The sequence below is a fragment of the Ptychodera flava genome, chromosome 17, assembly GCF_041260155.1.
Source record: "Ptychodera flava strain L36383 chromosome 17, AS_Pfla_20210202, whole genome shotgun sequence".
In the NCBI taxonomy this organism is placed as follows: Eukaryota; Metazoa; Hemichordata; class Enteropneusta; family Ptychoderidae; genus Ptychodera; species Ptychodera flava.
Genome location: NC_091944.1, coordinates 21,564,568 through 21,587,526, shown reverse-complemented (window position 1 = coordinate 21,587,526; position 22,959 = coordinate 21,564,568). Strand labels below are relative to the sequence as shown.

At 39.5% G+C, this 22,959-nt stretch overlaps 1 protein-coding gene across 1 annotated transcript in view; it reads left to right on the top strand.

The window, feature by feature from the left end:
• Positions 1–22,959, top strand: part of LOC139115763 (twitchin-like) — a 92,371-nt gene that overhangs the window by 58,844 nt on the left and 10,568 nt on the right. Inside the window, 16 exon segments of the mRNA XM_070678097.1 lie at positions 728–1,006; positions 2,013–2,285; positions 7,734–7,862; positions 8,883–9,167; positions 9,685–9,984; positions 10,244–10,534; positions 11,916–12,206; positions 13,167–13,457; positions 14,104–14,394; positions 15,284–15,574; positions 16,201–16,491; positions 17,383–17,672; positions 18,313–18,463; positions 18,466–18,603; positions 19,566–19,856; positions 22,605–22,895. Coding sequence (XP_070534198.1) covers positions 728–1,006; positions 2,013–2,285; positions 7,734–7,862; positions 8,883–9,167; positions 9,685–9,984; positions 10,244–10,534; positions 11,916–12,206; positions 13,167–13,457; positions 14,104–14,394; positions 15,284–15,574; positions 16,201–16,491; positions 17,383–17,672; positions 18,313–18,463; positions 18,466–18,603; positions 19,566–19,856; positions 22,605–22,895 — 4,173 coding nt within the window.

The following is a 22,959-nucleotide window of genomic DNA, read 5'->3' as shown; positions in this document are numbered from 1 at the left end:
TCCTCAAAGGGACAAAGTCGGCCATTTTCAATGAATTTTTGTTTGAACACGATTGGAACTTATTTGGGATAATCTTGCATATTTTACAAATTTCTCAAAAGTGTTAGATGCATATAGCTGAATATTGCAATATCGCAAATTACTCAAGAAAACCAAAGTGTGATATAAAAAGAAAAGCAGATGAGATAACATTTGTAGATTAAATCGACATTACTTCACCATCCAATTATCCTAAATTAGTTCCAATCGTGTTTTTGATACGAGATACTACTTATATTGTTTGACAAGTTGAAAGATACAGAATGAATGGGTAACCATGCATATATTTGACCCCGGTTTTAGACAAATCAAATGAAACCATCGCGAAAATAAATTAATGGATTTTATCAGGCCAAACATTTCAAAGCAAACTTTGTAGGTCAATGAAGTATCAAACATATTTCGCGGATTCCTATGACATTTGTGCGCGATAATTGGAAATTGAGCTTGAACTCTCTCCCCTGAGTGCAACAAACTTCGTTTGTGTCTTGTGTGTGCTTTAACTATATCCATGGTCCCTAGCGCGCAGGCATTAAGGTTATAGCTTTTGAGAAGCATGGTTGCATTGTACATCGTGAAAGTTATCATTTTGGAGCAGGAGCACCCGTGCATGAATAAAGTCTTGTTGAATCTCGTGTCCGTTCAACATGAGTCCTATTTATTAAAGTTTCTGATGTTAATACGACAGCGAAACCAAAACCAAAGTTTATTAAACCTCTGAAGAGCCAAGAGGTCACGCTACACACTCCATCAGTGATTGCATGCGAGCTGTCCTTCCCTGACAAGGAAGTGCTGTGGTTTAAGGATGGAAAGCCAATCAAACCCGACGACAGGGTCAAGATCACGCACGAAGGTATCGTACATAAACTGTCCATTGCTGACACTAACCTTGATGACGAAGGTGAATATGAGGCCAAGGTCAAGGGCGAGGAAGAGATCTCATCCTTCTGTGAACTCTTGGTCGAAGGTAAGCTGTACCTTTTTTCTATTTTGTCTTGTAATTGTTTAAAATAATGTTTCGGATGCCCTTGTGCCAGACCTCGGTTACACAGAAGGACTAGGTTGGCTTGCAAAATCTCGTGAAATGAGCAATCCTTGGCGTTTGTGCTCGGTGATTGTTTCGTGGTTTTGTTGTCTAGTAGCTTGGGAGTTGAAACCGACTTGTCGCCAATTAATCCGGGCTTCCTATTGATTTGTAACTTGTGGAAAGCAAAGTCGACGAGTGTTGTGATTTCGCACGAGACGTTGTCACCTTAGAATCGGCTTAGGATCCGTTGAATGGCGTTTTGCGTGTGTGTTCGTCCCGAGCTTCCCGGTAGAGTTCCCTGTAAACTAGACTCTGCGTACATAGCTGTAAACGTATGTTGCCCAAATGCAAAAAAGCTTGACACGACTTTACGATGGAATGGTTTTAGGGATTGGGTTGAAGTGTGGGCACGCCAGACGAATGCTGTCAAGGCATTTGAACATCAGTGCATGGACGATTGGGGAAAATTTTGCCCTATTTCCGAACGGTGGTTTCATTCACTGACATGACAAAGCGAATTCAGGTAATCGATGTTTTCATTTCAAATACACATGACGCGTCATCAAAATTTATCGAAAAGTATCATCCATGTTGATCTTTTGCACGATATACAAAAGATCGCCAGATATTGATGAAAATCGAGTGGTCATCTTATCCTCAAAGGATATCAAATTTTGGCGGACGACATAAACGGTTAATTAATTTACACTCATTATTACTGCTGTTTTCTTTACTTGTTAACCGCATGCTGGTGTTGCCATTGACAACCGCTTGCTTCTGAAGTATTTAAGTTGTGCGTTGACAAAACTAAAATTTCTGCCGTCGCTGGAGGTTTGCAAACAGAACATGTGCCGTCAAAATTTCTCTCACTCTCTTCTGTTCATCCTCGACTCCTCCTCCCCCACCTCCCCCTTTTTGTACACCCCATCCTTGACACACCCATCAGAAGCCAAAGTCCCGGTCAAATTCCAAAAACCACTAAAGGACGTCGCTGCAGAAGTTGACAAGCCGGCCGAGTTTGTCACCGAGGTCAACGACCCTGATACCCCGGTCGAGTGGCTGAAAGACGGCAAACCCCTTAAGCCCACCGACCGCATCAAAATGATAAAAAAGGGCAAAGAAAGGATTTTGAGAATAGACCCTGTGACGACTGACGACATTGGGGAGTACACCTGCGTGGCTGCCGACAAGAAGGTCAACGCCAAACTATCTGTTGAAGGTAAACTTGCCAATGGTCGGCAGGGAAGTAATCCTTGTCAATTTGGGAAAATGAGTGACGAAGACGTGATTGATGAGAAAAAAGTCAAATTTATAAGTCAGTTATCGAAATTACATTGTATGACCCAGCCTGCATGGATTAAATCAACAACTCAATATCGATTTAAGATGTAACTTAAAACTGAGAAGAAAACATCCTTAATTTGAAAATAATACATTTTCTTTCCAAAAGAAATTTAAGATTACCAGTGACGGAACTTAATGGCATTTTAATTATATTAACATATACATAGTTACCAGTGACGGAACTTAATGGCATTTTAATTGTATTAACATACACATAGTTTTCAACCAATGTTATTCTTTTGAGTTTGCCATGATTGCGGAATACGCATAGTACCATTGCCGCTATGTTTTGATTAACTTATTTTTCTCTAAAATGACGTTCAGTTGCTCTATATGCCTGGATTCTATATGGGATGGCCAGGCGGGGAGAATTGTTTGTTCAGTGGTGCAAATAATTGGTCATATATACCTTGTGTTTATGTGTTCGGTGTACACGTGTACTATGGTAATTCGTTTTGCACAATAATCAGAAATGACGCTTTCAGAGGAGGAACCCCCAAATTAGAGGTCCGCCCAGGGGTTCCTACCGATAACCCGCCTGTTAAAGAGCCACCTCCAGTCAAACCGTCTGACAGAGAAGAGATTTCTGAGACGCCATCTAGTTGCGGTACGATGAGAAAGAGAACGTGAAAGTGCCCCTAGCCTACCAACCGATGATAATAAGGCTACCGTTCTTGCGGGTAACAAATGAAACAAACTGCGCGCATTTTCTTCCAGGTGTTGCGTCCTAGGAACGCATTTGTTTTATTGGAGCCCAGTTTTCAACAACTTGTGTACGAATGTCGGGGAAAAGGAGGAATCGTAAATCGGACGATAGCCGTACAAGGCCATGTCTATGAATGTAGTCGCCGCTCAGTCTCATAAATTTGTATACTGTACATGTCAATTGCAAGTTTCACATATGTACACACAACTGCATGTCTATGGATGGCAGCAGTGAAACTTGCAGAATTGTGGTGTGCAGTGAATAATTCATACTCAGAATTAGCATAAAACGTGTAAGTCCCCTTTGCTCATTAGGATGCAAAATCTATTTTTGACCGAAAGACTTTTTTTTCAGTGTCGATTTCTACAACTTTACCATGCGAAATGCATGCATTGGTAAAGTGATGGTTGTAGGCGAATGTAAATAGTGCGTATTGCTTTGTAACGCTTCTTTGTTCTGCTTCTATAAAATTTGTTGCTTTCCCGTGTGTCTCTTGTTGCGAACACGTTTGGCTTATAAGTTGTTATTTTGTCATTATTGCCATGGTTATGAAATTTACACCGTACCATTGTCGCCATTTTGTGCGCCTTTAATTCTCGCTCGATAAAATTTCATCCGATCCATCTATTGTACATTACTCGTTCTTCAATAGTCAGCTGAATCGAATTGGTGAGTTTCTGGTGCAAGTATTTATCATTTACACCAGTTGTGTGCTCGTCGGTTTTATAATATCGTAATATATTTCATACAATCAGAAAAGACGCCTAGAAAGAAGGAACCTAGAGTAGAGGACCGCCCAGGGGTTCCTACCGATAAGCCACCTTCAGTCAAACCGTCTGACAGAGAAGAGATTTCTGAGACGCCAGTTGCGATTCGACGAGAAAAAGAGAGTGAAAGTGCTCCTAGCCTACCGACCGATGATAATATGGCTACCGTTCCTACGGGTAACAAATGAAACAATAAACTTGAGCGCACTCCAGAGCATGTCCTCCTTGCACCAATTTCCGTTATCGTCCTGCAGAAAGAAGAAAGCGTTCAGCTTTAACCATGTGATAGGTCGCAGACAAAAGCACAGCCATCAACAACATCACTGCACCATATGGGCGTATGCTGTACAGGCCGATTTGGAATCATTGCGCACGCACAATCTTTTGTCTGTGAACAGCGCTGAATCGCCGTGTACAGTAAATAAAGTGCACTGTAGTCAGAATTAGTAGCAATAATTTGACATCCCTTATTTAGGAAGAAAGCAGCCACTCGTATATAAGATGATGCTCTTAGTATTCAATATCAAACTAGCATTAATACATTCAGCGTCCTTGGAAGGCAGATGTGCTTAATAAATTTTATAATGCTTTTCGTTTTTGCGCTCCTGTTTTGCTGTATGTCATGTCTTTTATCGTTAGTGTCGCTTTCATTTTTCGTTAAAGGCTAGTTTGTACTAACATCGAGATTATGAGCTTTCGTCATGCATTACATCCATTTGGTAGTTTGTAACTTACTGTTCGACGAAATTAATGTTTATCAATGTTCAGAAGTGTTAAACCTATTTGAAGCAGCCGATCGACGCAAATTGCTGATTTGTGGAGTGAAGTCTGGTACATATTTTTGTGTTATGTTTGTAACGTCGTAATGTATTTCACACAATCAGAAAAGACGCCTAGAAAGGAGAAACCTAGAGTAGGGGACCGCCCTGTGGTTCCTACCGATAAGCCATCTGTTAAAGGGCCACCTTCAGTCAAACCGTCTGACAGAGAAGAGATTTCTGAGACGCCAGTTGCGATTCGACGAGAAAAAGAGCGTGAAAGTGCCCCTAGCCTACCGACCGATGATAATATGGCTACCGTTCCTACGGGTAACAAATGAAACAGAAAACTTCGGCGCACTATAAAGCATGTAGTCCTTGCACCGATTTTTATTATTGGCAAAAGAAGAAAAGCGTTCACCTTAAACTATGTGACAGGTCACAAACACAACACAGCCATCAGCAACATTTTGGTGTATGTGCTGTACAGGCCGATTTGGAATCGATGCGCACGCACATTATTTTGTCTGTGTGTATCCAACATTTGCAAAAAGCACAATCGGCATGTACAGTAAATATACTTAGAAGTGGCACCAATAATTTGAAATCCCTTCTTTAAGACAGAAGTAGCCTTTTGAGAGCATCGTGTATATGATGACGTCTTAGTATTCAATATCAAACTAACACGTAGTTAAGAATCGGACTTGTAAACACGTTGTGTCCGTGGAAGGTAGATGTGCATATTAAATTTTGTAATGCTTTTCGTTTTTACGTTCTTGCAAAAGTATTGCTTTGCTGTATGTTATGTCTTTATCGTTAGTGTCGTTTACACTTTTCGTTAAAGGCTAGTTTAGCACTTATATCGCGATTATGAGCTTTTCGTCATGCATCGCTGCCATTTGGTAGTCTCAACTTGTTGTTCGACGAAATCAATGTTTATCAATGTTTGGGAGTCTGAAAGGTATTTGAAGCAGCTGATCAAAGCAGATTGCTAATTGGAGGCGTGAATTATTGTACATATATTTGTGTTGTGTTTGTAATATGATGATGTATTTCACATAATCAGAAAAGACGCCTAGAAAAAAGGAACCCAGAGTAGAGGACCGCCCAGGGGTTCCTACCGATAAGCCACCTTCAGTCAAACCGTCTGTCAGGGAAGAGATTTCTGAGACGCCAGTTGCCGTAAGACGAGAAAAAGAGCGTGAAAGTGCCCCTAGCCTACCGACCGATGATGATATGGCTACCGTTCCTACGGGTAACAAATGAAACAAACTTCAGCGCACTCTTTTTCTTGCACCAAATTCATAAATGAAAACAATACAGACTCCATCGAGAGCACTGCATTCAAAATTACGCTGGTAGTAAGAAGAAAAACAAGCAGTGTAAACCTCATGACAGGTCAAAAACAGCACCTTAACATTCACTTAAGAGGGAGTAAATAAATATCAATGCATAATGTAGATTTCCTGAACATGCCGGCGTAGTATAAATGGGCACACTGTTGTACGTCTTTGTGTATCAAAGAGGTGCGACGTGCTGACTCGACATCTTCAGTGAATGTAATAGATATAGTTCGATTTAGCACCAATTATTTGAAATAATTTCTTTGGTAAGAAAGCATCCTTTTGATAGCACAGTGTATATGATCATGTGTTAGTATAACATATCACAACTTTCCAGGAATCACATGTTGTAAACAGATTCAGTGTCGGTTGTTGGTAAATGTGCATTGTCAAATGTTAAAGTGCCTTTTGTTTTTTGTCGAGCGTGCTTTTCAAAAATGTGGCTTTCTTGTACGTTGTATCGTTTACGTTTATTAGCGTTTGTATATTTTGTTCCGAAGAAGTCGGGATTGTGATCAAGACAATACAATTGTATCGTACATTGATGCTATGTTGCGATTTGTAACTTATTGTTCGAGACAATTACTATACATCAATATACTTATGCATCAAGAGGCTTAAAAGTCTTCGAACAATTTAGTGAGCAAATTGCCTGTTTGCTGAGGCAAATTATTTCTCTTACACGTATTTTTCAGTGTGTTTGGTTTATAATGTCATAATGTATTTCGCACAATCAGAAAAGACGCCTAGAAAGAAGGAACCCAGAGTAGAGGACCGCCCAGGGGTTCCTACCGATAAGCCACCTTCAGTCAAACCGTCTGACAGAGAAGAGATTTCTGAGACGCCAGTTGCCGTAAGACGAGAAAAAGAGCGTGAAAGTGCCCCTAGCCTACCGACCGATGATAATATGGCTACCGTTCCTACGGGTAACAAATGAAACAAAAAGCATGTGCGCACGTTGAAGCCATATAAGGCCTTCTTTGCACCAATTTTCATAAAGAGATCATCACATCCATCAACAGTTGTTGGCCAGTAGGGACTAGAAAATAAGCACCAAAAGCCAAGTATGGGAGATTACATACAGATATGCACGTAAGACCATGTGTACGGCCATCAAAAAAACCGGCACCTTAGCAAAGTTTTCATATGCCAATTTACATATTGAAGCACACAACGATGCATCTTTGTGTGCCAAATGATGATATATGGTGAATTGGCGTTACAGTGAATAATTCGCAGTCAGAATTGGCATCGATAGAGTGAAATCATATGAACAGTAAGAATGTAACTTTTTGCCATTTTCAAATTGGAGATGATGTTTTAGTAATGATAAGTCTACATTGCATTAGTATGAGCAGACATTCGAAATAGGTTTGTGAATCAGCGCAGGTAACATACAGCGATCATTTTTCAAGTATTATTTTTGGTCTTTCTTCTTGTTTGATAACAGTTTGATTTGTTTTATGTCGTATTGTTTACAACTGTAATGGCTATCGTTTTCGTGGTGTGTGATTGTATCTTGTTACCGTAAAAATACAATAGCAAATAAATGTATACCACTGCCATGGTTTGCGCTGTTACTTATTGCTCCATAAAATTCCTACGATTAAGTTGCCAAGATTTCTAAAGTCTACGTGAAATAGCCAGATGACGTAAAATGCTGCTTTGGTGCTACAACTTATCACCACACACATATGTGTATATCTTGTGTTCGGTGTGTAATATCATTATGTTTCACACGATATTCAGAAAAGACGCCTAGAAAGAAGGAACCCAGAGAAGAGATTTCTGAGCCGCCAGTTGCCGCACGACGAGAAAAAGAACGTGAAAGTGCCCCTAGCCTACCGACCGATGATAATAAGGCTTCCGTTCCCACGGGTAACAAACGAAACAAAAAAGCATGAGCGCACTTTAAGCACAATCTGTTTTCCTTGCACCAATTTTCCCAAACGCCATAAGAACGGAGCACCATAGTCCAATACAGTCTGAAGGGGAAGGAAAAATAGACACCCCGAACAATACGATAAGTTGCTGGCACGTCGTAGGTTTCCAATAAGACCATGTATATATGTAGTTACCCTTCATCCCGTAAGTTAACAAGCTGTATATACCAATTTGCACTTTACACACACAATGTCATCCTTGTGTATATCATGGTGGTCTTTCCTGAATTGGTGTGTGTATAGATAGCCAAATTATGCATCAATTATTTGTAACCCCATGTTGGTAAAACCGTAACCTTTTGGTGCTTTTAGAAAGTCACTTGTAGTGTTAAATGTCAAAACTTTCTCAGAAAAAAGCTGACTTTCAATGGACTTAATACTGTTTTCAGTAAAATATAAATTGCGTGAATTTTCCTTTTCCCCTTGATTTTATGTTTTGTTTTGTTTATATATTGTGGCTTTGCGCTGTTATTTGTTTTGTGTCATTTGTTGTTGTCCCCATAACCACAGGATAGTTAATGTTGAAAGAGTTGTACCTTACGTCACCCTCCAAGTAAATCTGTTTGCACTTCGTGATGTTGCTGCGATGCTTTTTATTTGTTTGTTTGTTCGTCTGTCTGACTTTTGTCTGCACCTGTCTAGTACCTAATGTCTAGTACCTGTCTAGTACCTAATGCAAGTGTACTTTCTTTTTCATGTTGTTGAATTCGCATTACAAAAGTTAAAAGGATGTTGTTGAGATTTCATAGATATTGGATAATGTATTAAGGGCACTGTATGTAGTGTGTACGGATTAATTCTTTGTATTGTGGGTATCATGATCTATTCTGTGTACATGATGAATAAGATTATCGTTAGCATCTTCGATACCTTATTCGATTGTCCAATAACATGAGCACAAGACGATGCTTTGCCTCTCGACCAGACTCTAAACTACTTTACGTGTAATTTGCAGAACCCCCTAAACTCAAAATACCAGACGAATTGAAGACTGTACGTGCGCACAAGGGCAAGCCCGCCAAATTGGAAGCACCAATTTCTGGTAAGCCCATGCCAAAAGTGAAGTGGTTAAAGAATGGTAAACCAATAAAGCCGTCGGATGGTTTCAAGCTCAGTAACAGACCAGACAAAGCCATTCTAGACATTCCTGCTTGCAAGAAGGATGACGCTGGCGATTACCAGATCGAAATTTCCAATGAACGGGGATCGGATGTTGCCGATATAAAACTTGATGTTTTAGGTATGTTCTCAGCTTTACACATTACTCAATGATCTACATTCTGAACTTGTGAGACTCGTCAGTATCGTATTGTTGCTATTATGTGCATTTTTCATCCATACTATATTTTTGGATCACCAGTAAATATGCCGAGATGCTCCCTTTGTGGCTCACGTAACACAAACATGGTTTTGTCTGACAACATATACCCAATCATGGAGGTAGCGTGAGTAAAAGCCAATAAACGTCCTGTGATCTTCAAGGACATTTTAGGACACTCATAATTTGAGTACATTCGCATATCAGTTAATGTTACATATTTACACGCAAGTATTAGGCATCACTATTTGTGGCCAAACCAGTCTTGCTGTTATTTTCAGTAAAATTTCTCAGAGGTTCGAGAAATCACCTTAAAATATGATTACTTATCAATATCTGGCACTCAAGGGCTTTTGCGACACCCTGCTCAAGAGTTAAGCAAATCGAAAAAGCTTTCACTACTAATCAGACTAACATCTTGGTTTGTCGTGTATGACAGATGTACCAAAAGCGCCCAAGAGCATTTCAGTGACTGCTGCAAGCAAGACCACCATATCTGTCGCCTGGGTGCCACCCGATGACGATGGTGGCGAGCCAATCACTGGCTACAAAGTCGAGAAATGCGAGGCCAAAACGAAAAACTGGACGACGGTGGAGGAAGACGTGCCAGAAACCAAATTCACGGTACCGAAACTCATAGAAGGCAAGGACTATTTGATCCGTGTCAGGGCCAAGAACAAGGTCGGTGTCAGTGAACCGAAATCACTTGACAAGCCAGTCAAGGCAAGGGATCCCTTTGGTGAGTGATCATGATTTGACATGGTTTGATTGACGTAGTTTTGACAGACGTTGCAATTGACTTCAAAAACACATTAAGTTGATAAACTTTCTATGAATCGCAAATGTAAGCTACATGTGTACGCAACCAAGAAAGAACTGTGACTCAATGTGGCCAACATCTAGAGGATGTTTAACAACATAGAGTTTCTCTATTGAGGCACTTCCATATAAAGAAGTTTTCACGCTGTAATTGAGTCTTGTTTTTTTCTGATTAAAAGATGAACCAGGTGCTCCAACTCAGCCCGAAGTTGTTGATGTGCGCAAGGACCATGCTAAGATTAAATGGGCAGCACCTAAGTTCGACGGTGGCACTCCTATCACTGGTTATGTGGTTGAGAAGAAGAAGAAGGGCGGTAAGTGGGAGGACGCTCTGAAGGAACCAGTCCAAGAAACAGAAGCGACCATACCGAACTTGGAGGCAGGCAAAGACTATGAATTCCGAGTGCTTGCAGAGAACGCCGCTGGTGAGAGTGAACCAAGCAAGCCATCTAAAGCAGTCACTGCAAGTGGTAGGTTTAATTGATTAGTATTAGGTAAACATCAGACCCAGCATGTCAAACAATAAAAATAACACATAGTCATCTACAAGATTACGCACAGGAGCAACATATAGGAAAACGACAACACAAACAGGCAAAGACTTTGATACGTTGAAACACAGGAACAGTCACGTAGGAATGAGGTCAGCTTAGAATAGGATGTTGAGTGTAATGGTAAAGAGTTTTAGGACCAATAGATAGGAGTTTGTGCTAATTCTCTTCAGGGGTAGACAAGGTTCTCACCCATTTTATGCGATACGAAGTTGACTTTTATAAGGCAGAAAAAGTAATAGGGTGAGGGAAAAGTTGCCATATAAATACGATTTTCATCAGAAGCAGTCAAGACGAGGCATCTCTGTGGTGAACGAGCATCCATGCTCCTATTTGATTTTGTGTAGCACAATATATATCAAATTATGGATGGCTATTTCATCAGCGCGGACCTGAAAAAGAGTGGGTCTCCCCTGCGATTGTGATAATCTGCCATTATACAGGCGACTTTCGTCATGAATAATGGTAGATTCTAGGGACTGCTTGACCATGATACTGCTTCGCGTTATCCACCTATTGGGGTCCATTTTGCATATATTAATTTAAGGGACAGTAGCTGGAAATGTACATGATTTTTTTTCACCATCTTGTTTCTATTGTAAACCATAGTGTTTTTGTGTTACTGCCCAAAGAATGTTTAGATACACATTTTTTAGCTTGTCAACTCGGCCTTAAATGTATAGCCTGAATCTTAGTTTTACAAGCTATCGTTCAAAAGTAAATAAAAACAATGCATTTTACACGTGTAGACTCTGTGTTGACAAGCTAAATGGTAGGTACTTTAACAAAACGAACGTAATATTGACACACACGGTAAAAAAGGGAAATATCCTCCCAAGACAGCTACTGGCCTTTTAAAGGTTGGAAAAGGAGCCAATTGATGTGATTTTGTAGAACGCTCCATTCTATTACTATACCATCGTCTTACCTACTAAAGTACTATTAAATTCAACACAGTTTGTAAATATCATGTACAGTAAAATAAACGATACAAATTCTTGGTGGACAATGTCATGTAGTGAACATCTTTTGACCAAGAGGATAGGGAATATTGGCAGTGAGGTACACAAAGATTTCTCTGAGGGAAAGTGAAAATAGAGCTACACAAATTGCAAAGTTGTAGAAATACTTCAGAATTGAGCGATAAGAAAAATCTGATGTGCTCCAATGAATCTTTCAAGCATCTCCCTAATGCCAAATAGGTCACCCCTATCCTTCTAACTGTCTTGTTTTGTTCTTGTCTAATGCCAAATAGGTCACCCCTATCCTTCTAACTGTCTTGTTTTGTTCTGGTCAAAAGATGAACCTAAAGCTCCCTCTCAGCCCGAGGTCGTTAATGTACGCAAAGATCGCGCAAAGCTTAAATGGGAAGCACCCAAGGATGATGGCGGCAGTCCTATCAAAGGTTACGTGGTTGAGAAGAAGAAAAAGGATGGTGAGTGGGAGGAAGCTTTGAAGAAACCAGTCCAAGGAACAGAAGCTACAGTACCGGATTTGGAGGCAGGCAAAGACTATGAATTTCGAGTGCTTGCAGAGAACGCTGCTGGTGAGAGTGAACCCAGCGAGCCATCTAAAGCAGTCACTGCCTGCGGTAGGTTTTATCGATTAGTAGTTGGTAAACATCAGACTTAACAAGTCAAAATGCAAGATAATTTAGTCATAGATATGATTATATACAGTAGCAACACATAATGAAACTACAACACAAACAGACAAAGACTTTTGAACGCGGAGACAATAACGTAGGAATGAGGTTAGCTTACCAAAAGATGTTTATGTTCCTGTAGAGTGTGTGTGACCAATAAAAAGGGTCCGGATAATTCACTTTAGGGCTATACCAAGGGCAATACAAAGCTAGCATCAATTTCAAAAGTCGTTAACTTTGTTGAGTAAGCAATGTAATATGGTGCAGACAATAAAGTACATGTTTACCTTATCAATGACATATTTATCAAATTAACCAACCACTTATAGCAAGGGATCCTAACTGTGAATGAGCCTCCATGATTTGGTTCAATTTTGTGTTGCAAAAAAACCAAACAAAATACGGATACCATATCTTCCATGCAGAACCTATAGAGAGAGGACCTACCATAGCAATTATTATAATCCGCTATTATAGCTGGAACTATTCTCATAAATAGTATAGTTTCCAAGGATGGTACTAGTTATGATAGAGCCTCATGATATCCCATTACTCAGGTCTGTTGTAGGTGGGAACAGGAGTCCTTTCCTGTGATTTTACAGAACTCTGCACTCAATAACACTGGTCTTACTGAAGTAACAGTGCATTCAATACTGTTTACAAATAAGACGAACACCAAAATTATCGGTACAGACTCTTGGGGAAAATTAACTTTTAAAAATTAGGTGTATAAAATTTCCACTAACCAAAGTTGCAAGCTGCGTATATGGGCAGCCAAGAACATTGAGTGACTCAATGTAGTTGTTAGCCAGTCGATATCTGGCAAAGCACAGTATCTTGACATTGTGACAATTATCAAACTAAACCCATCTTCTCATTGAATATCTATTTTGTTCCGGTCAAAAGATGAACCAGATGCTCCAACTCGGCCCGAAGTTGTTGATGTGCAAAAGGACCAGGCTAAGATTAAATGGGAAGCACCGAAGAATGATGGCGGCAGTCCTATCAAAGGTTATAAGGTTCAAAAGAAGGAAGACAATGGTAAATGGCAGGACGCTCTGAAGGAACCAGTCAAAGAAACAGAAGCGACCATACCAAAATTGGATGCTGGTAAAGACTACGCATTCAGAGTGCTTGCAGAGAACCCCGGCGGTCTGAGTGAACCAAGCCAGCCATCTAAAGCAGTCACTGCCTGCGGTAGGTTTTTATCAATTAGTATTCCGTAAGCACCATACAAAACAAGCATAGAGCTGTTCACCTACAGTTATGTATTAACTTTTTAGCTACTATAGACTATAGTCTATAGAAGCTATTCAGTTGGGTATCCGTCCGGTGTCCAGCATCAGTCTGTATATCTGTCTATATATCTGTCTGTCTGTCTGTCTGTCTGTCTGTCTGTCTGTCTGTATGTATGTATGTATGTATGTATGTATGTATGTATGTATGCGTGCGTGCATGCATGCATGCATGCATGTATGTATGTATGTATGTATGTATGTATGTATGTATGTATGTATATATGTATGTATGATACAAAATCTCGATGGACAGTGTCATGTAGTGAACATCTTCTGACCAAGAGGATAGGAAATATTGGCAGTGAGGTACACAACGATTTCTCGGAGGGAAAGTGAAAATAGAGCTACCACAAATTGCAAAGTTGTAGACATAATTCAGAATTGAGCGATAAGAAAAATCTAATGCGCTCCAATGAATCTTTCAAGCATCTCCCTAATGCCAAATAGGTCACCCCTATCCTTCTAACTGTCTTGTTTTGTTCTTGTCTAATGCCAAATAGGTCACCCCTATCCTTCTAACTGTCTTGTTTTGTTCTGGTCAAAAGATGAACCTAAAGCTCCCTCTCAGCCCGAGGTCGTTAATGTACGCAAAGATCGCGCAAAGCTTAAATGGGAAGCACCCAAGGATGATGGCGGCAGTCCTATCAAAGGTTACGTGGTTGAGAAGAAGAAAAAGGATGGTGAGTGGGAGGAAGCTTTGAAGAAACCAGTCCAAGGAACAGAAGCTACAGTACCGGATTTGGAGGCAGGCAAAGACTATGAATTTCGAGTGCTTGCAGAGAACGCTGCTGGTGAGAGTGAACCCAGCGAGCCATCTAAAGCAGTCACTGCCTGCGGTAGGTTTTATCGATTAGTAGTTGGTAAACATCAGACCCAACAAGTCAAAATGCAAGATAACATAGTCATAGATATGATTATATACAGTAGCAACACATAATGAAACTACAACACAAACAGACAAAGACTTTTGAACGCGGAGACAATAACGTAGGAATGAGGTCAGCTTACCAAAAGATGTTTATGTTCCTGTAGAGTGTGGTTGACCAATAAAAAGGGTCCGGATAATTCACTTAGGGCTGTACCAAGGGCAATACAAAGCTAGCAGCAATTTCAAAAGTCGTTAACTTTGTTGAGTAAGCAATGTAATATGGTGCAGACAATAAAGTACATGTTTACCTTATAAATGACATATTTATCAAATAAACCAACCACTTATAGCAAGGGATCCCACTGTGAATGAGCAACCATGATTTGGTTCAATTTTGTGTTGCAAAAAAACCAAACAAAATACGGATACCATATCTTCCATGCAGAACCTATAGAGAGAGGACCTACCATAGCAATTATTATAATCCGCTATTATAGCTGGATTCTCATAAATAGTATAGTTTCCAAGGATGGTACTAGTTATGATAGAGCCTCATGATATCCCATTACTCAGGTCTGTTGTAGGTAGTAACAGGAGTCCTTTACTGTTTACAAATAAGACGAACACCAAAATTATCGGTACAGACTCTTGGGGAAATTTAAGTTTAAAAAATTAGGTGTATAAAATTTCCACTAACCAAAATTGCAAGCTGCGTATATGGGCAGCCAAGAACATTGAGTGACTCAATGTAGTTGTTAGCCAGTCGATATCTGGCAAAGCACAGTATCTTGACATTGTGACAATTATCAAACTAAACCCGTCTTCTCATTGAATATCTATTTTGTTCTGGTCAAAAGATGAACCAGATGCTCCAACTCGGCCCGAAGTTGTTGATGTGCAAAAGGACCAGGCTAAGATTAAATGGGAAGCACCAAAGAATGATGGCGGCAGTCCTATCAAAGGTTATAAGGTTCAAAAGAAGGAAGACAATGGTAAATGGCAGGACGCTCTGAAGGAACCAGTCAAAGAAACAGAAGCGACCATACCAAAATTGGATGCTGGTAAAGACTACGCATTCAGAGTGCTTGCAGAGAACCCCGGCGGTCTGAGTGAACCAAGCCAGCCATCTAAAGCAGTCACTGCCTGCGGTAGGTTTTTATCAATTAGTATTCCGTAAGCACCAAACAAAACAAGCATAGAGCTGTGCGCCTACAGTTATGTATTAACTTTTTAGCTACTATAGACTATAGTCTATAGAAGCTATTCAGTTGGGTATCCGTCCAGTGTCCAGCATCAGTCTGTATATCTGTCAGTATATCTGTCTGTCTGTCTGTCTGTCTGTCTGTCTGTCTGTCTGTCTGTATGTCTGTCTGTATGTATGTATGTATGTATGTATGTATGTATGTATGTATGTATGTATGTATGTATATATATATGTATGTATATATATATGTATGTATGATACAAAATCTCGGTGGACAATGTCATGTAGTGAACATCTTTTGACCAAGAGGATAGGAAATATTTGCAGTGAGGTACACAAAGATTTCTCTGAGGGAAAGTGAAAATAGAGCTACCACAAATTGCAAAGTTGTAGAAATAATTCAGAATTGAGTGATAAGAAAAATCTAATGCGCTCCAATGAATCTTTCAAGCATCTCCCTAATGCCAAATAGGTCACCCCTATCCTTCTAACTGTCTTGTTTTGTTCTTGTCTAATGCCAAATAGGTCACCCCTATCCTTCTAACTGTCTTGTTTTGTTCTGGTCAAAAGATGAACCTAAAGCTCCCTCTCAGCCCGAGGTCGTTAATGTACGCAAAGATCGCGCAAAGCTTAAATGGGAAGCACCCAAGGATGATGGTGGCAGTCCTATCAAAGGTTATGTAGTTGAGAAGAAGAAAAAGGATGGTGAGTGGGAGGAAGCTTTGAAGAAACCAGTCCAAGGAACAGAAGCTACAGTACCGGATTTGGAGGCAGGCAAAGACTATGAATTTCGAGTGCTTGCAGAGAACGCTGCTGGTGAGAGTGAACCCAGCGAGCCATCTAAAGCAGTCACTGCCTGCGGTAGGTTTTATCGATTAGTAGTTGGTAAACATCAGACCCAACAAGTCAAAATGCAAGATAACATAGTCATAGATATGATTATATACAGTAGCAACACATAAGGAAACTACAACACAAACAGACAAAGACTTTTGAACGTGGAGACAATAACGTAGGAATGAGGTCAGCTTACCAAAAGATGTTTATGTTCCTGTAGAGTGTGATTGACCAATAAAAAGGGTCCGGATAATTCACTTTAGGGCTATACCAAGGGCAATACAAAGCTAGCGGCAATTTCAAAAGTCGTTGACTATGTTGAGTAAGCAATGTAATATGGTGCGGACAATTAAGTACATGTTTACCTTGTCAATGACATATTTATCAAATAAACCAACCACTTATAGCAAGGGATCCTAACTCTGAATGAGCCTCCATGATTTGGTTCAATTTTGTGTTGCAAAAAAACCAAACAAAATACGGATACCATATCTTCCATGCAGAACCTATAGAGAGAGGACCTACCATAGCAATTATTATAATCCGCTATTATAGCTGGATTCTCATAAATAGTATAGTTTCCAAGGATGGTACTAGTTATAATAGAGCCTCATGATATCCCATTACTCAGGTCTGTTGTAGGTAGTAACAGGAGTCCTTTACTGTTTACAAATAAGACGAACACCAAAATTATCAGTACAGACTCTTGGGGAAATTTAAGTTTAAAAAATTAGGTGTATAAAATTTCCACTAACCAAAATTGCAAGCTGCGTATATGGGTAGCCAAGAACATTGAGTGACTCAATGTAGTTGTTAGCCAGTCGATATCTGGCAAAGCACAGTATCTTGACATTGTGACAATTATCAAACTAAACCCGTCTTCTCATTGAATATCTATTTTGTTCCGGTCAAAAGATGAACCAGATGCTCCAACTCGGCCCGAAGTTGTTGATGTGCAAAAGGACCAGGCTAAGATTAAATGGGAAGCACCGAAGAATGATGGCGGCAGTCCTATCAAAGGTTATAAGGTTCAAAAGAAGGAAGACAATGGTAAATGGCAGGACGCTCTGAAGGAACCAGTCAAAGAAACAGAAGCGACCATACCAAAATTGGATGCTGGTAAAGACTACGCATTCAGAGTGCTTGCAGAGAACCCCAGCGGTCTGAGTGAACAAGCCAGCCATCTAAAGCAGTCACTGCCTGCGGTAGGTTTTTATCAATTAGTATTCCGTAAGCACCAAACAAAACAAGCATAGAGCTGTGCGCCTACAGTTATGTATTAACTTTTTAGCTACTATAGACTATAGTCTATAGAAGCTATTCAGTTGGGTATCCGTCCAGTGTCCAGCATCAGTCTGTATATCTGTCAGTATATCTGTCTGTCTGTCTGTCTGTCTGTCTGTCTGTCTGTATGTATGTATGTATGTATTTATGCATGTATGTATGTATGTATGTATGTATGTATGTATGTATGTATGTATGTATGTATGTATGTATGTATATATATGTATGTATATATATATGTATGTATGATACAAAATCTCGGTGGACAATGTCATGTAGTGAACATCTTTTGACCAAGAGGATAGGAAATATTTGCAGTGAGGTACACAAAGATTTCTCTGAGTTAAAGTGAAAATAGAGCTACCACAAATTGCAAAGTTGTAGAAATAATTCAGAATTGAGTGATAAGAAAAATCTAATGCGCTCCAATGAATCTTTCAAGCATCTCCCTAATGCCAAATAGGTCACCCCTATCCTTCTAACTGTCTTCTTTTGTTCTTGTCTAATGCCTAATAGGTCACCCCTATCCTTCTAACTGTCTTGTTTTGTTCTGGTCAAAAGATGAACCTAAAGCTCCCTCTCAGCCCGAGGTCGTTAATGTACGCAAAGATCGCGCAAAGCTTAAATGGGAAGCACCCAAGGATGATGGTGGCAGTCCTATCAAAGGTTATGTGGTTGAGAAGAAGAAAAAGGATGGTGAGTGGGAGGAAGCTTTGAAGAAACCAGTCCAAGGAACAGAAGCTACAGTACCGGATTTGGAGGCAGGCAAAGACTATGAATTTCGAGTGCTTGCAGAGAACGCTGCTGGTGAGAGTGAACCCAGCGAGCCATCTAAAGCAGTCACTGCCTGCGGTAGGTTTTATCGATTAGTAGTTGGTAAACATCAGACCCAACAAGTCAAAATGCAAGATAACATAGTCATAGATATGATTATATACAGTAGCAACACATAAGGAAACTACAACACAAACAGACAAAGACTTTTGAACGTGGAGACAATAACGTAGGAATGAGGTCAGCTTACCAAAAGATGTTTATGTTCCTGTAGAGTGTGATTGACCAATAAAAAGGGTTGGGATAATTCACTTTAGGGCTATACCAAGGGCAATACAAAGCTAGCGGCAATTTCAAAAGTCGTTGACTATGTTGAGTAAGCAATGTAATATGGTGCGGACAATAAAGTACATGTTTACCTTATCAATGACATATTTATCAAATAAACCAACCACTTATAGCAAGGGATCCTAACTGTGAATGAGCCTCCATGGTTTGGTTCAATTTTGTGTTGCAAAAAAACCAAGCAAAATACGGATACCATATCTTCCATGCAGAACCTATAGAGAGAGGACCTACCATAGCAATTATTATAATCCGCTATTATAGCTGGAACTATTCTCATAAATAGTATAGTTTCCAAGGATGGTACTAGTTATGATAGAGCCTCATGATATCCCATTACTCGGGTCTGTTGTAGTTGGGAACAGGAGCTCTTTCCTGTGATTTTACAGAACTCTGCACTCAATAACACTGGTCTTACTGAAGTAACAGTACATTCAATACTGTTTACAAATAAGACAAACACTAAAATTATCGGTACAGACTCTTGGGGAAAATTAATTTTTAAAAATTAGGTGTATAAAATTTCCACTAACCAAAATTGCAAGCTACGTATATGGGCAGCCAAGAACATTGAGTGACTCAATGTAGTTGTTAGCCCGTCAATATCTGGCAAAAGCACAGTATCTTGACATTGTGACAATTATCAAACTAAACCCCGTCTTCTCATCGAAAATCTATTTTGTTCTGGTCAAAAGATGAACCAGATGCTCCAACTCGGCCTGAAGTCGTTGATGTGCAAAAGGACCAGGCTAAGATTAAATGGGAAGCACCGAAGAATGATGGCGGCAGTCCTATCAAAGGTTATAAGGTTCAAAAGAAGGAAGACGATGGTAAATGGCAGGACGCTCTGAAGGAACCAGTCAAAGAAACAGAAGCGACCATACCAAAATTGGATGCTGGTAAAGACTACGAATTCAGAGTGCTTGCAGAGAACCCTGGCGGTCTGAGTGAACCAAGCCAGCCATCTAAAGCAGTCACTGCCTGCGGTAGGTTTTTAGCTCATATTTGGTTTTATATATAAATACCAAAAAGAGCTTATATGATGAGTCTAAGTGCTGTATATTTGTGGGTATGTGCGGATGTATGTCCGTCACACACAAAGGCTCCCATACGGCCAAAGCTACTGTCTTAGTATTTGGTGTACAGGTAGATGTAGGGGTTGAGATGTGAATTTGTTCAAATGAACACATTAGTGTCAAAAATGTTTAAATGAGGTAAGAAAAAGCGAAATTCTGAAACAGGCTTGAAACAATCTTACTCCTCTGACTTGAGTCATTTCCTGTCATTGTTTATGAACTGTTACATATTAACAGACCTGCTCAAACCATAGACAGAAGAGGGGAGGAAGACCGTCAGCAGAGGGGAGGAAGACCGTCTATGGTCAAACTAAGGGGGGGGGGGCGAGCTGCCTTTCTGCTATGCATGTTGCTAAAGTTGAACCTTCAGTACCTAAAGTTTCAGACCTTAAATACTTTTGTCATTCTTGTTTTTCTGGTTTAAATATTTCTTGTTGTTTTTCTGGTTGTACTGTGCAAAAATCATTCTCATAACATCCACGTAGAATTTTCCTGCACTGAACAGATAAACAACACTTATTGTTGATCTTTGGTACCCATACTGGTATGTACCAATTCTGATCAAATTTGAGCGACACCGTATAATTGCGGTATTTTTATCAATTAGTATTCCGTAAGCACCAAACAAAACAAGCATAGAGCTGTGTGCCTACAGTTAGGTATTAACTTTTTAGCTACTATAGACTATAGTCTATAGAAGCTATTCAGATGGGTATCCGTCTGGTGTCCAGCATAAGTCTGTATATCTGTCTGTATATCTGTCTGTATATCTGTCTGTCTGTCTGTCGTGTGTCTGTCTGTCTTTCTGTCTGTCTGTCTGTCTTTCTGTCTGTCTGTCTGTCTGTCTATCTGTCTGTCTGTCTGTCTGTCTGTCTGTCTGTCTGTCTGTCTGTATGTCTGTATGTATGTATGTATGTATGTATGTATGTATGTATGTATGTATGTATGTATGTATGTATGTATGTATGTATGTATGTATGTATGTGTGTATGTCCATCTACTCAAATATTTTGAAAACTGCAGTTACTTACGGACTTAATAGTTGTTGTGTTGACGCAAAATATAATTATGACAAACCACTTTTTCGTTTTTCCATATTGTTGAAAATATGCAAATTAGCTCAAAAAGCTTTTTGTTGTAAAATATCTTCTTTTATAACCGCTGTTTAGACACCTTTGATATTTGGCATAAAGGTCCCGAGGGATAACCTTACTTAGATTTGTTAAAAATGTGATGAAAAATGCAAATTTGTAATTTTCATGCAATTATTGTCTTTTTGGATCACAAAATCTTTCAAAATTTTCTTCAATACTGCCGGTCAGACAGGTTTGATATTTGGGATAAAGGTCCCTAGGGATGACCTATTTCAGATTTGTTCAAATTGTGTTGGAATTTGCAAATTTGTATTTTCAAGGCAATTTTGTCATTTTTGTTCAAATTGTTTTCACAAAACTACTTGACTTATAGCTGTGATATTTTGTATACAGGTTCACAAGGATGATCAAAATATGATATATACAAATCATGATGAAATCTACAATTTTGTAGTTTTGGGGTAATTTTTTGCCATTTTCGGTCAAAAATTTGTTTATCAAAGACTGCTCTTCTGATAACTTTGATATTTGGTATGCAGGATTCTACGGATTAACTTAATGTGGTATATTGAAATTATGATGAAATCTGCAATTTTGTAATTTTGGGGCAATTTTTTCCATTTTTCGTCAAAAATTTATCTCTCAAAAACAACTTGTCTGATAGCTTTGGTACTTTGTATACAGGTTTCTAGCGTCTATCTTAGTGTGATATGTTGAAATATTGATGAAATCTTCAAGTTTGCCTTTTTAGTATATTTTTGCCATTTTTGGTAAAATACTTTGTTTCTCAAAACTACTCACTGTATAGCTTTGATATTTGATATACAGGTTCCTAGGGTCTATCCTAATGATATATATTAAAATTATGATGAAATCTTCAATTTTGTATTTTTGCAATTAGTTTTGCCATTTTGGTCAGGCCATCCTGAAATGAACTATCAAAGTTATCCACCTTCTTCATCAACACATGTGTCACAACTGAACGGTATTGAGCATTATCAAATAATTGCTATAATGAATCATCGGCACAGAAAGCCCTTGTCTAATAGGTTTTTAACGTTTCAAGATTTTTTGTCAAACTGCCTGAATAAGTGTCTACCTAGTGTGAGAGACAGATGGCAAAGACACTTTAGGCATAGATGGCAGTTTGCTATGCTGGCTATTGATGAGTGTGAGTGTAAATAGGGGTCTGTAAATACGAGCCATATTGAAACAGTTTTTCTACCATAAGGATACACTGTATTGTCAAAGGACTCCCGCACTCACTATATATGGTATTATGCCATGTAGGTCCTCTATACATTCAACGTCGATAGTAGCTTCAGGGACATTGGCTCTATGTATATTGTTTTTTGTTTTGTCATGTAAAAGAACACTTAAGTAAAGAGAACAGGGAATATTGACGGTGAGGTACTAAATTACATTATTCTGAAGGGAAAGTAAAAAATAACACAATTGGCTAGGCTACAAAATCATTATTTAACTGTCTCCCACGAATCAGCAACGGCCTCCCCATATCAAATAGGCGAACCCTAACCGTGTGTTGTTTTGTTCTGGTCTGAAGATGAACCAGAAGCTCCCACTCAACCTGAAGTCGTTGATGTCCACAAGGACCAGGCTAAGATTAAATGGGAAGCACCCAAAGATGATGGCGGTAGTCCTGTCAAAGGTTACGTGGTTGAGAAGAAGAAAAAGGATGGTGAGTGGGAGAATGCACTGAAGAAACCAGTCCGAGACACAGAAGCAACCATACCGAATTTAGAGGCAGGCAAAGACTACGAATTCCGAGTGCTTGCAGAGAACCCTGCCGGTCTGAGTGAACCAAGCAAGCCATCTAAAGCAGTCACCGCCTGCGGTAGGTGTAATGTATTTAAGTAGGTAAACATTCAATTAAAAAAGCAAAAAAAAATGATAATATA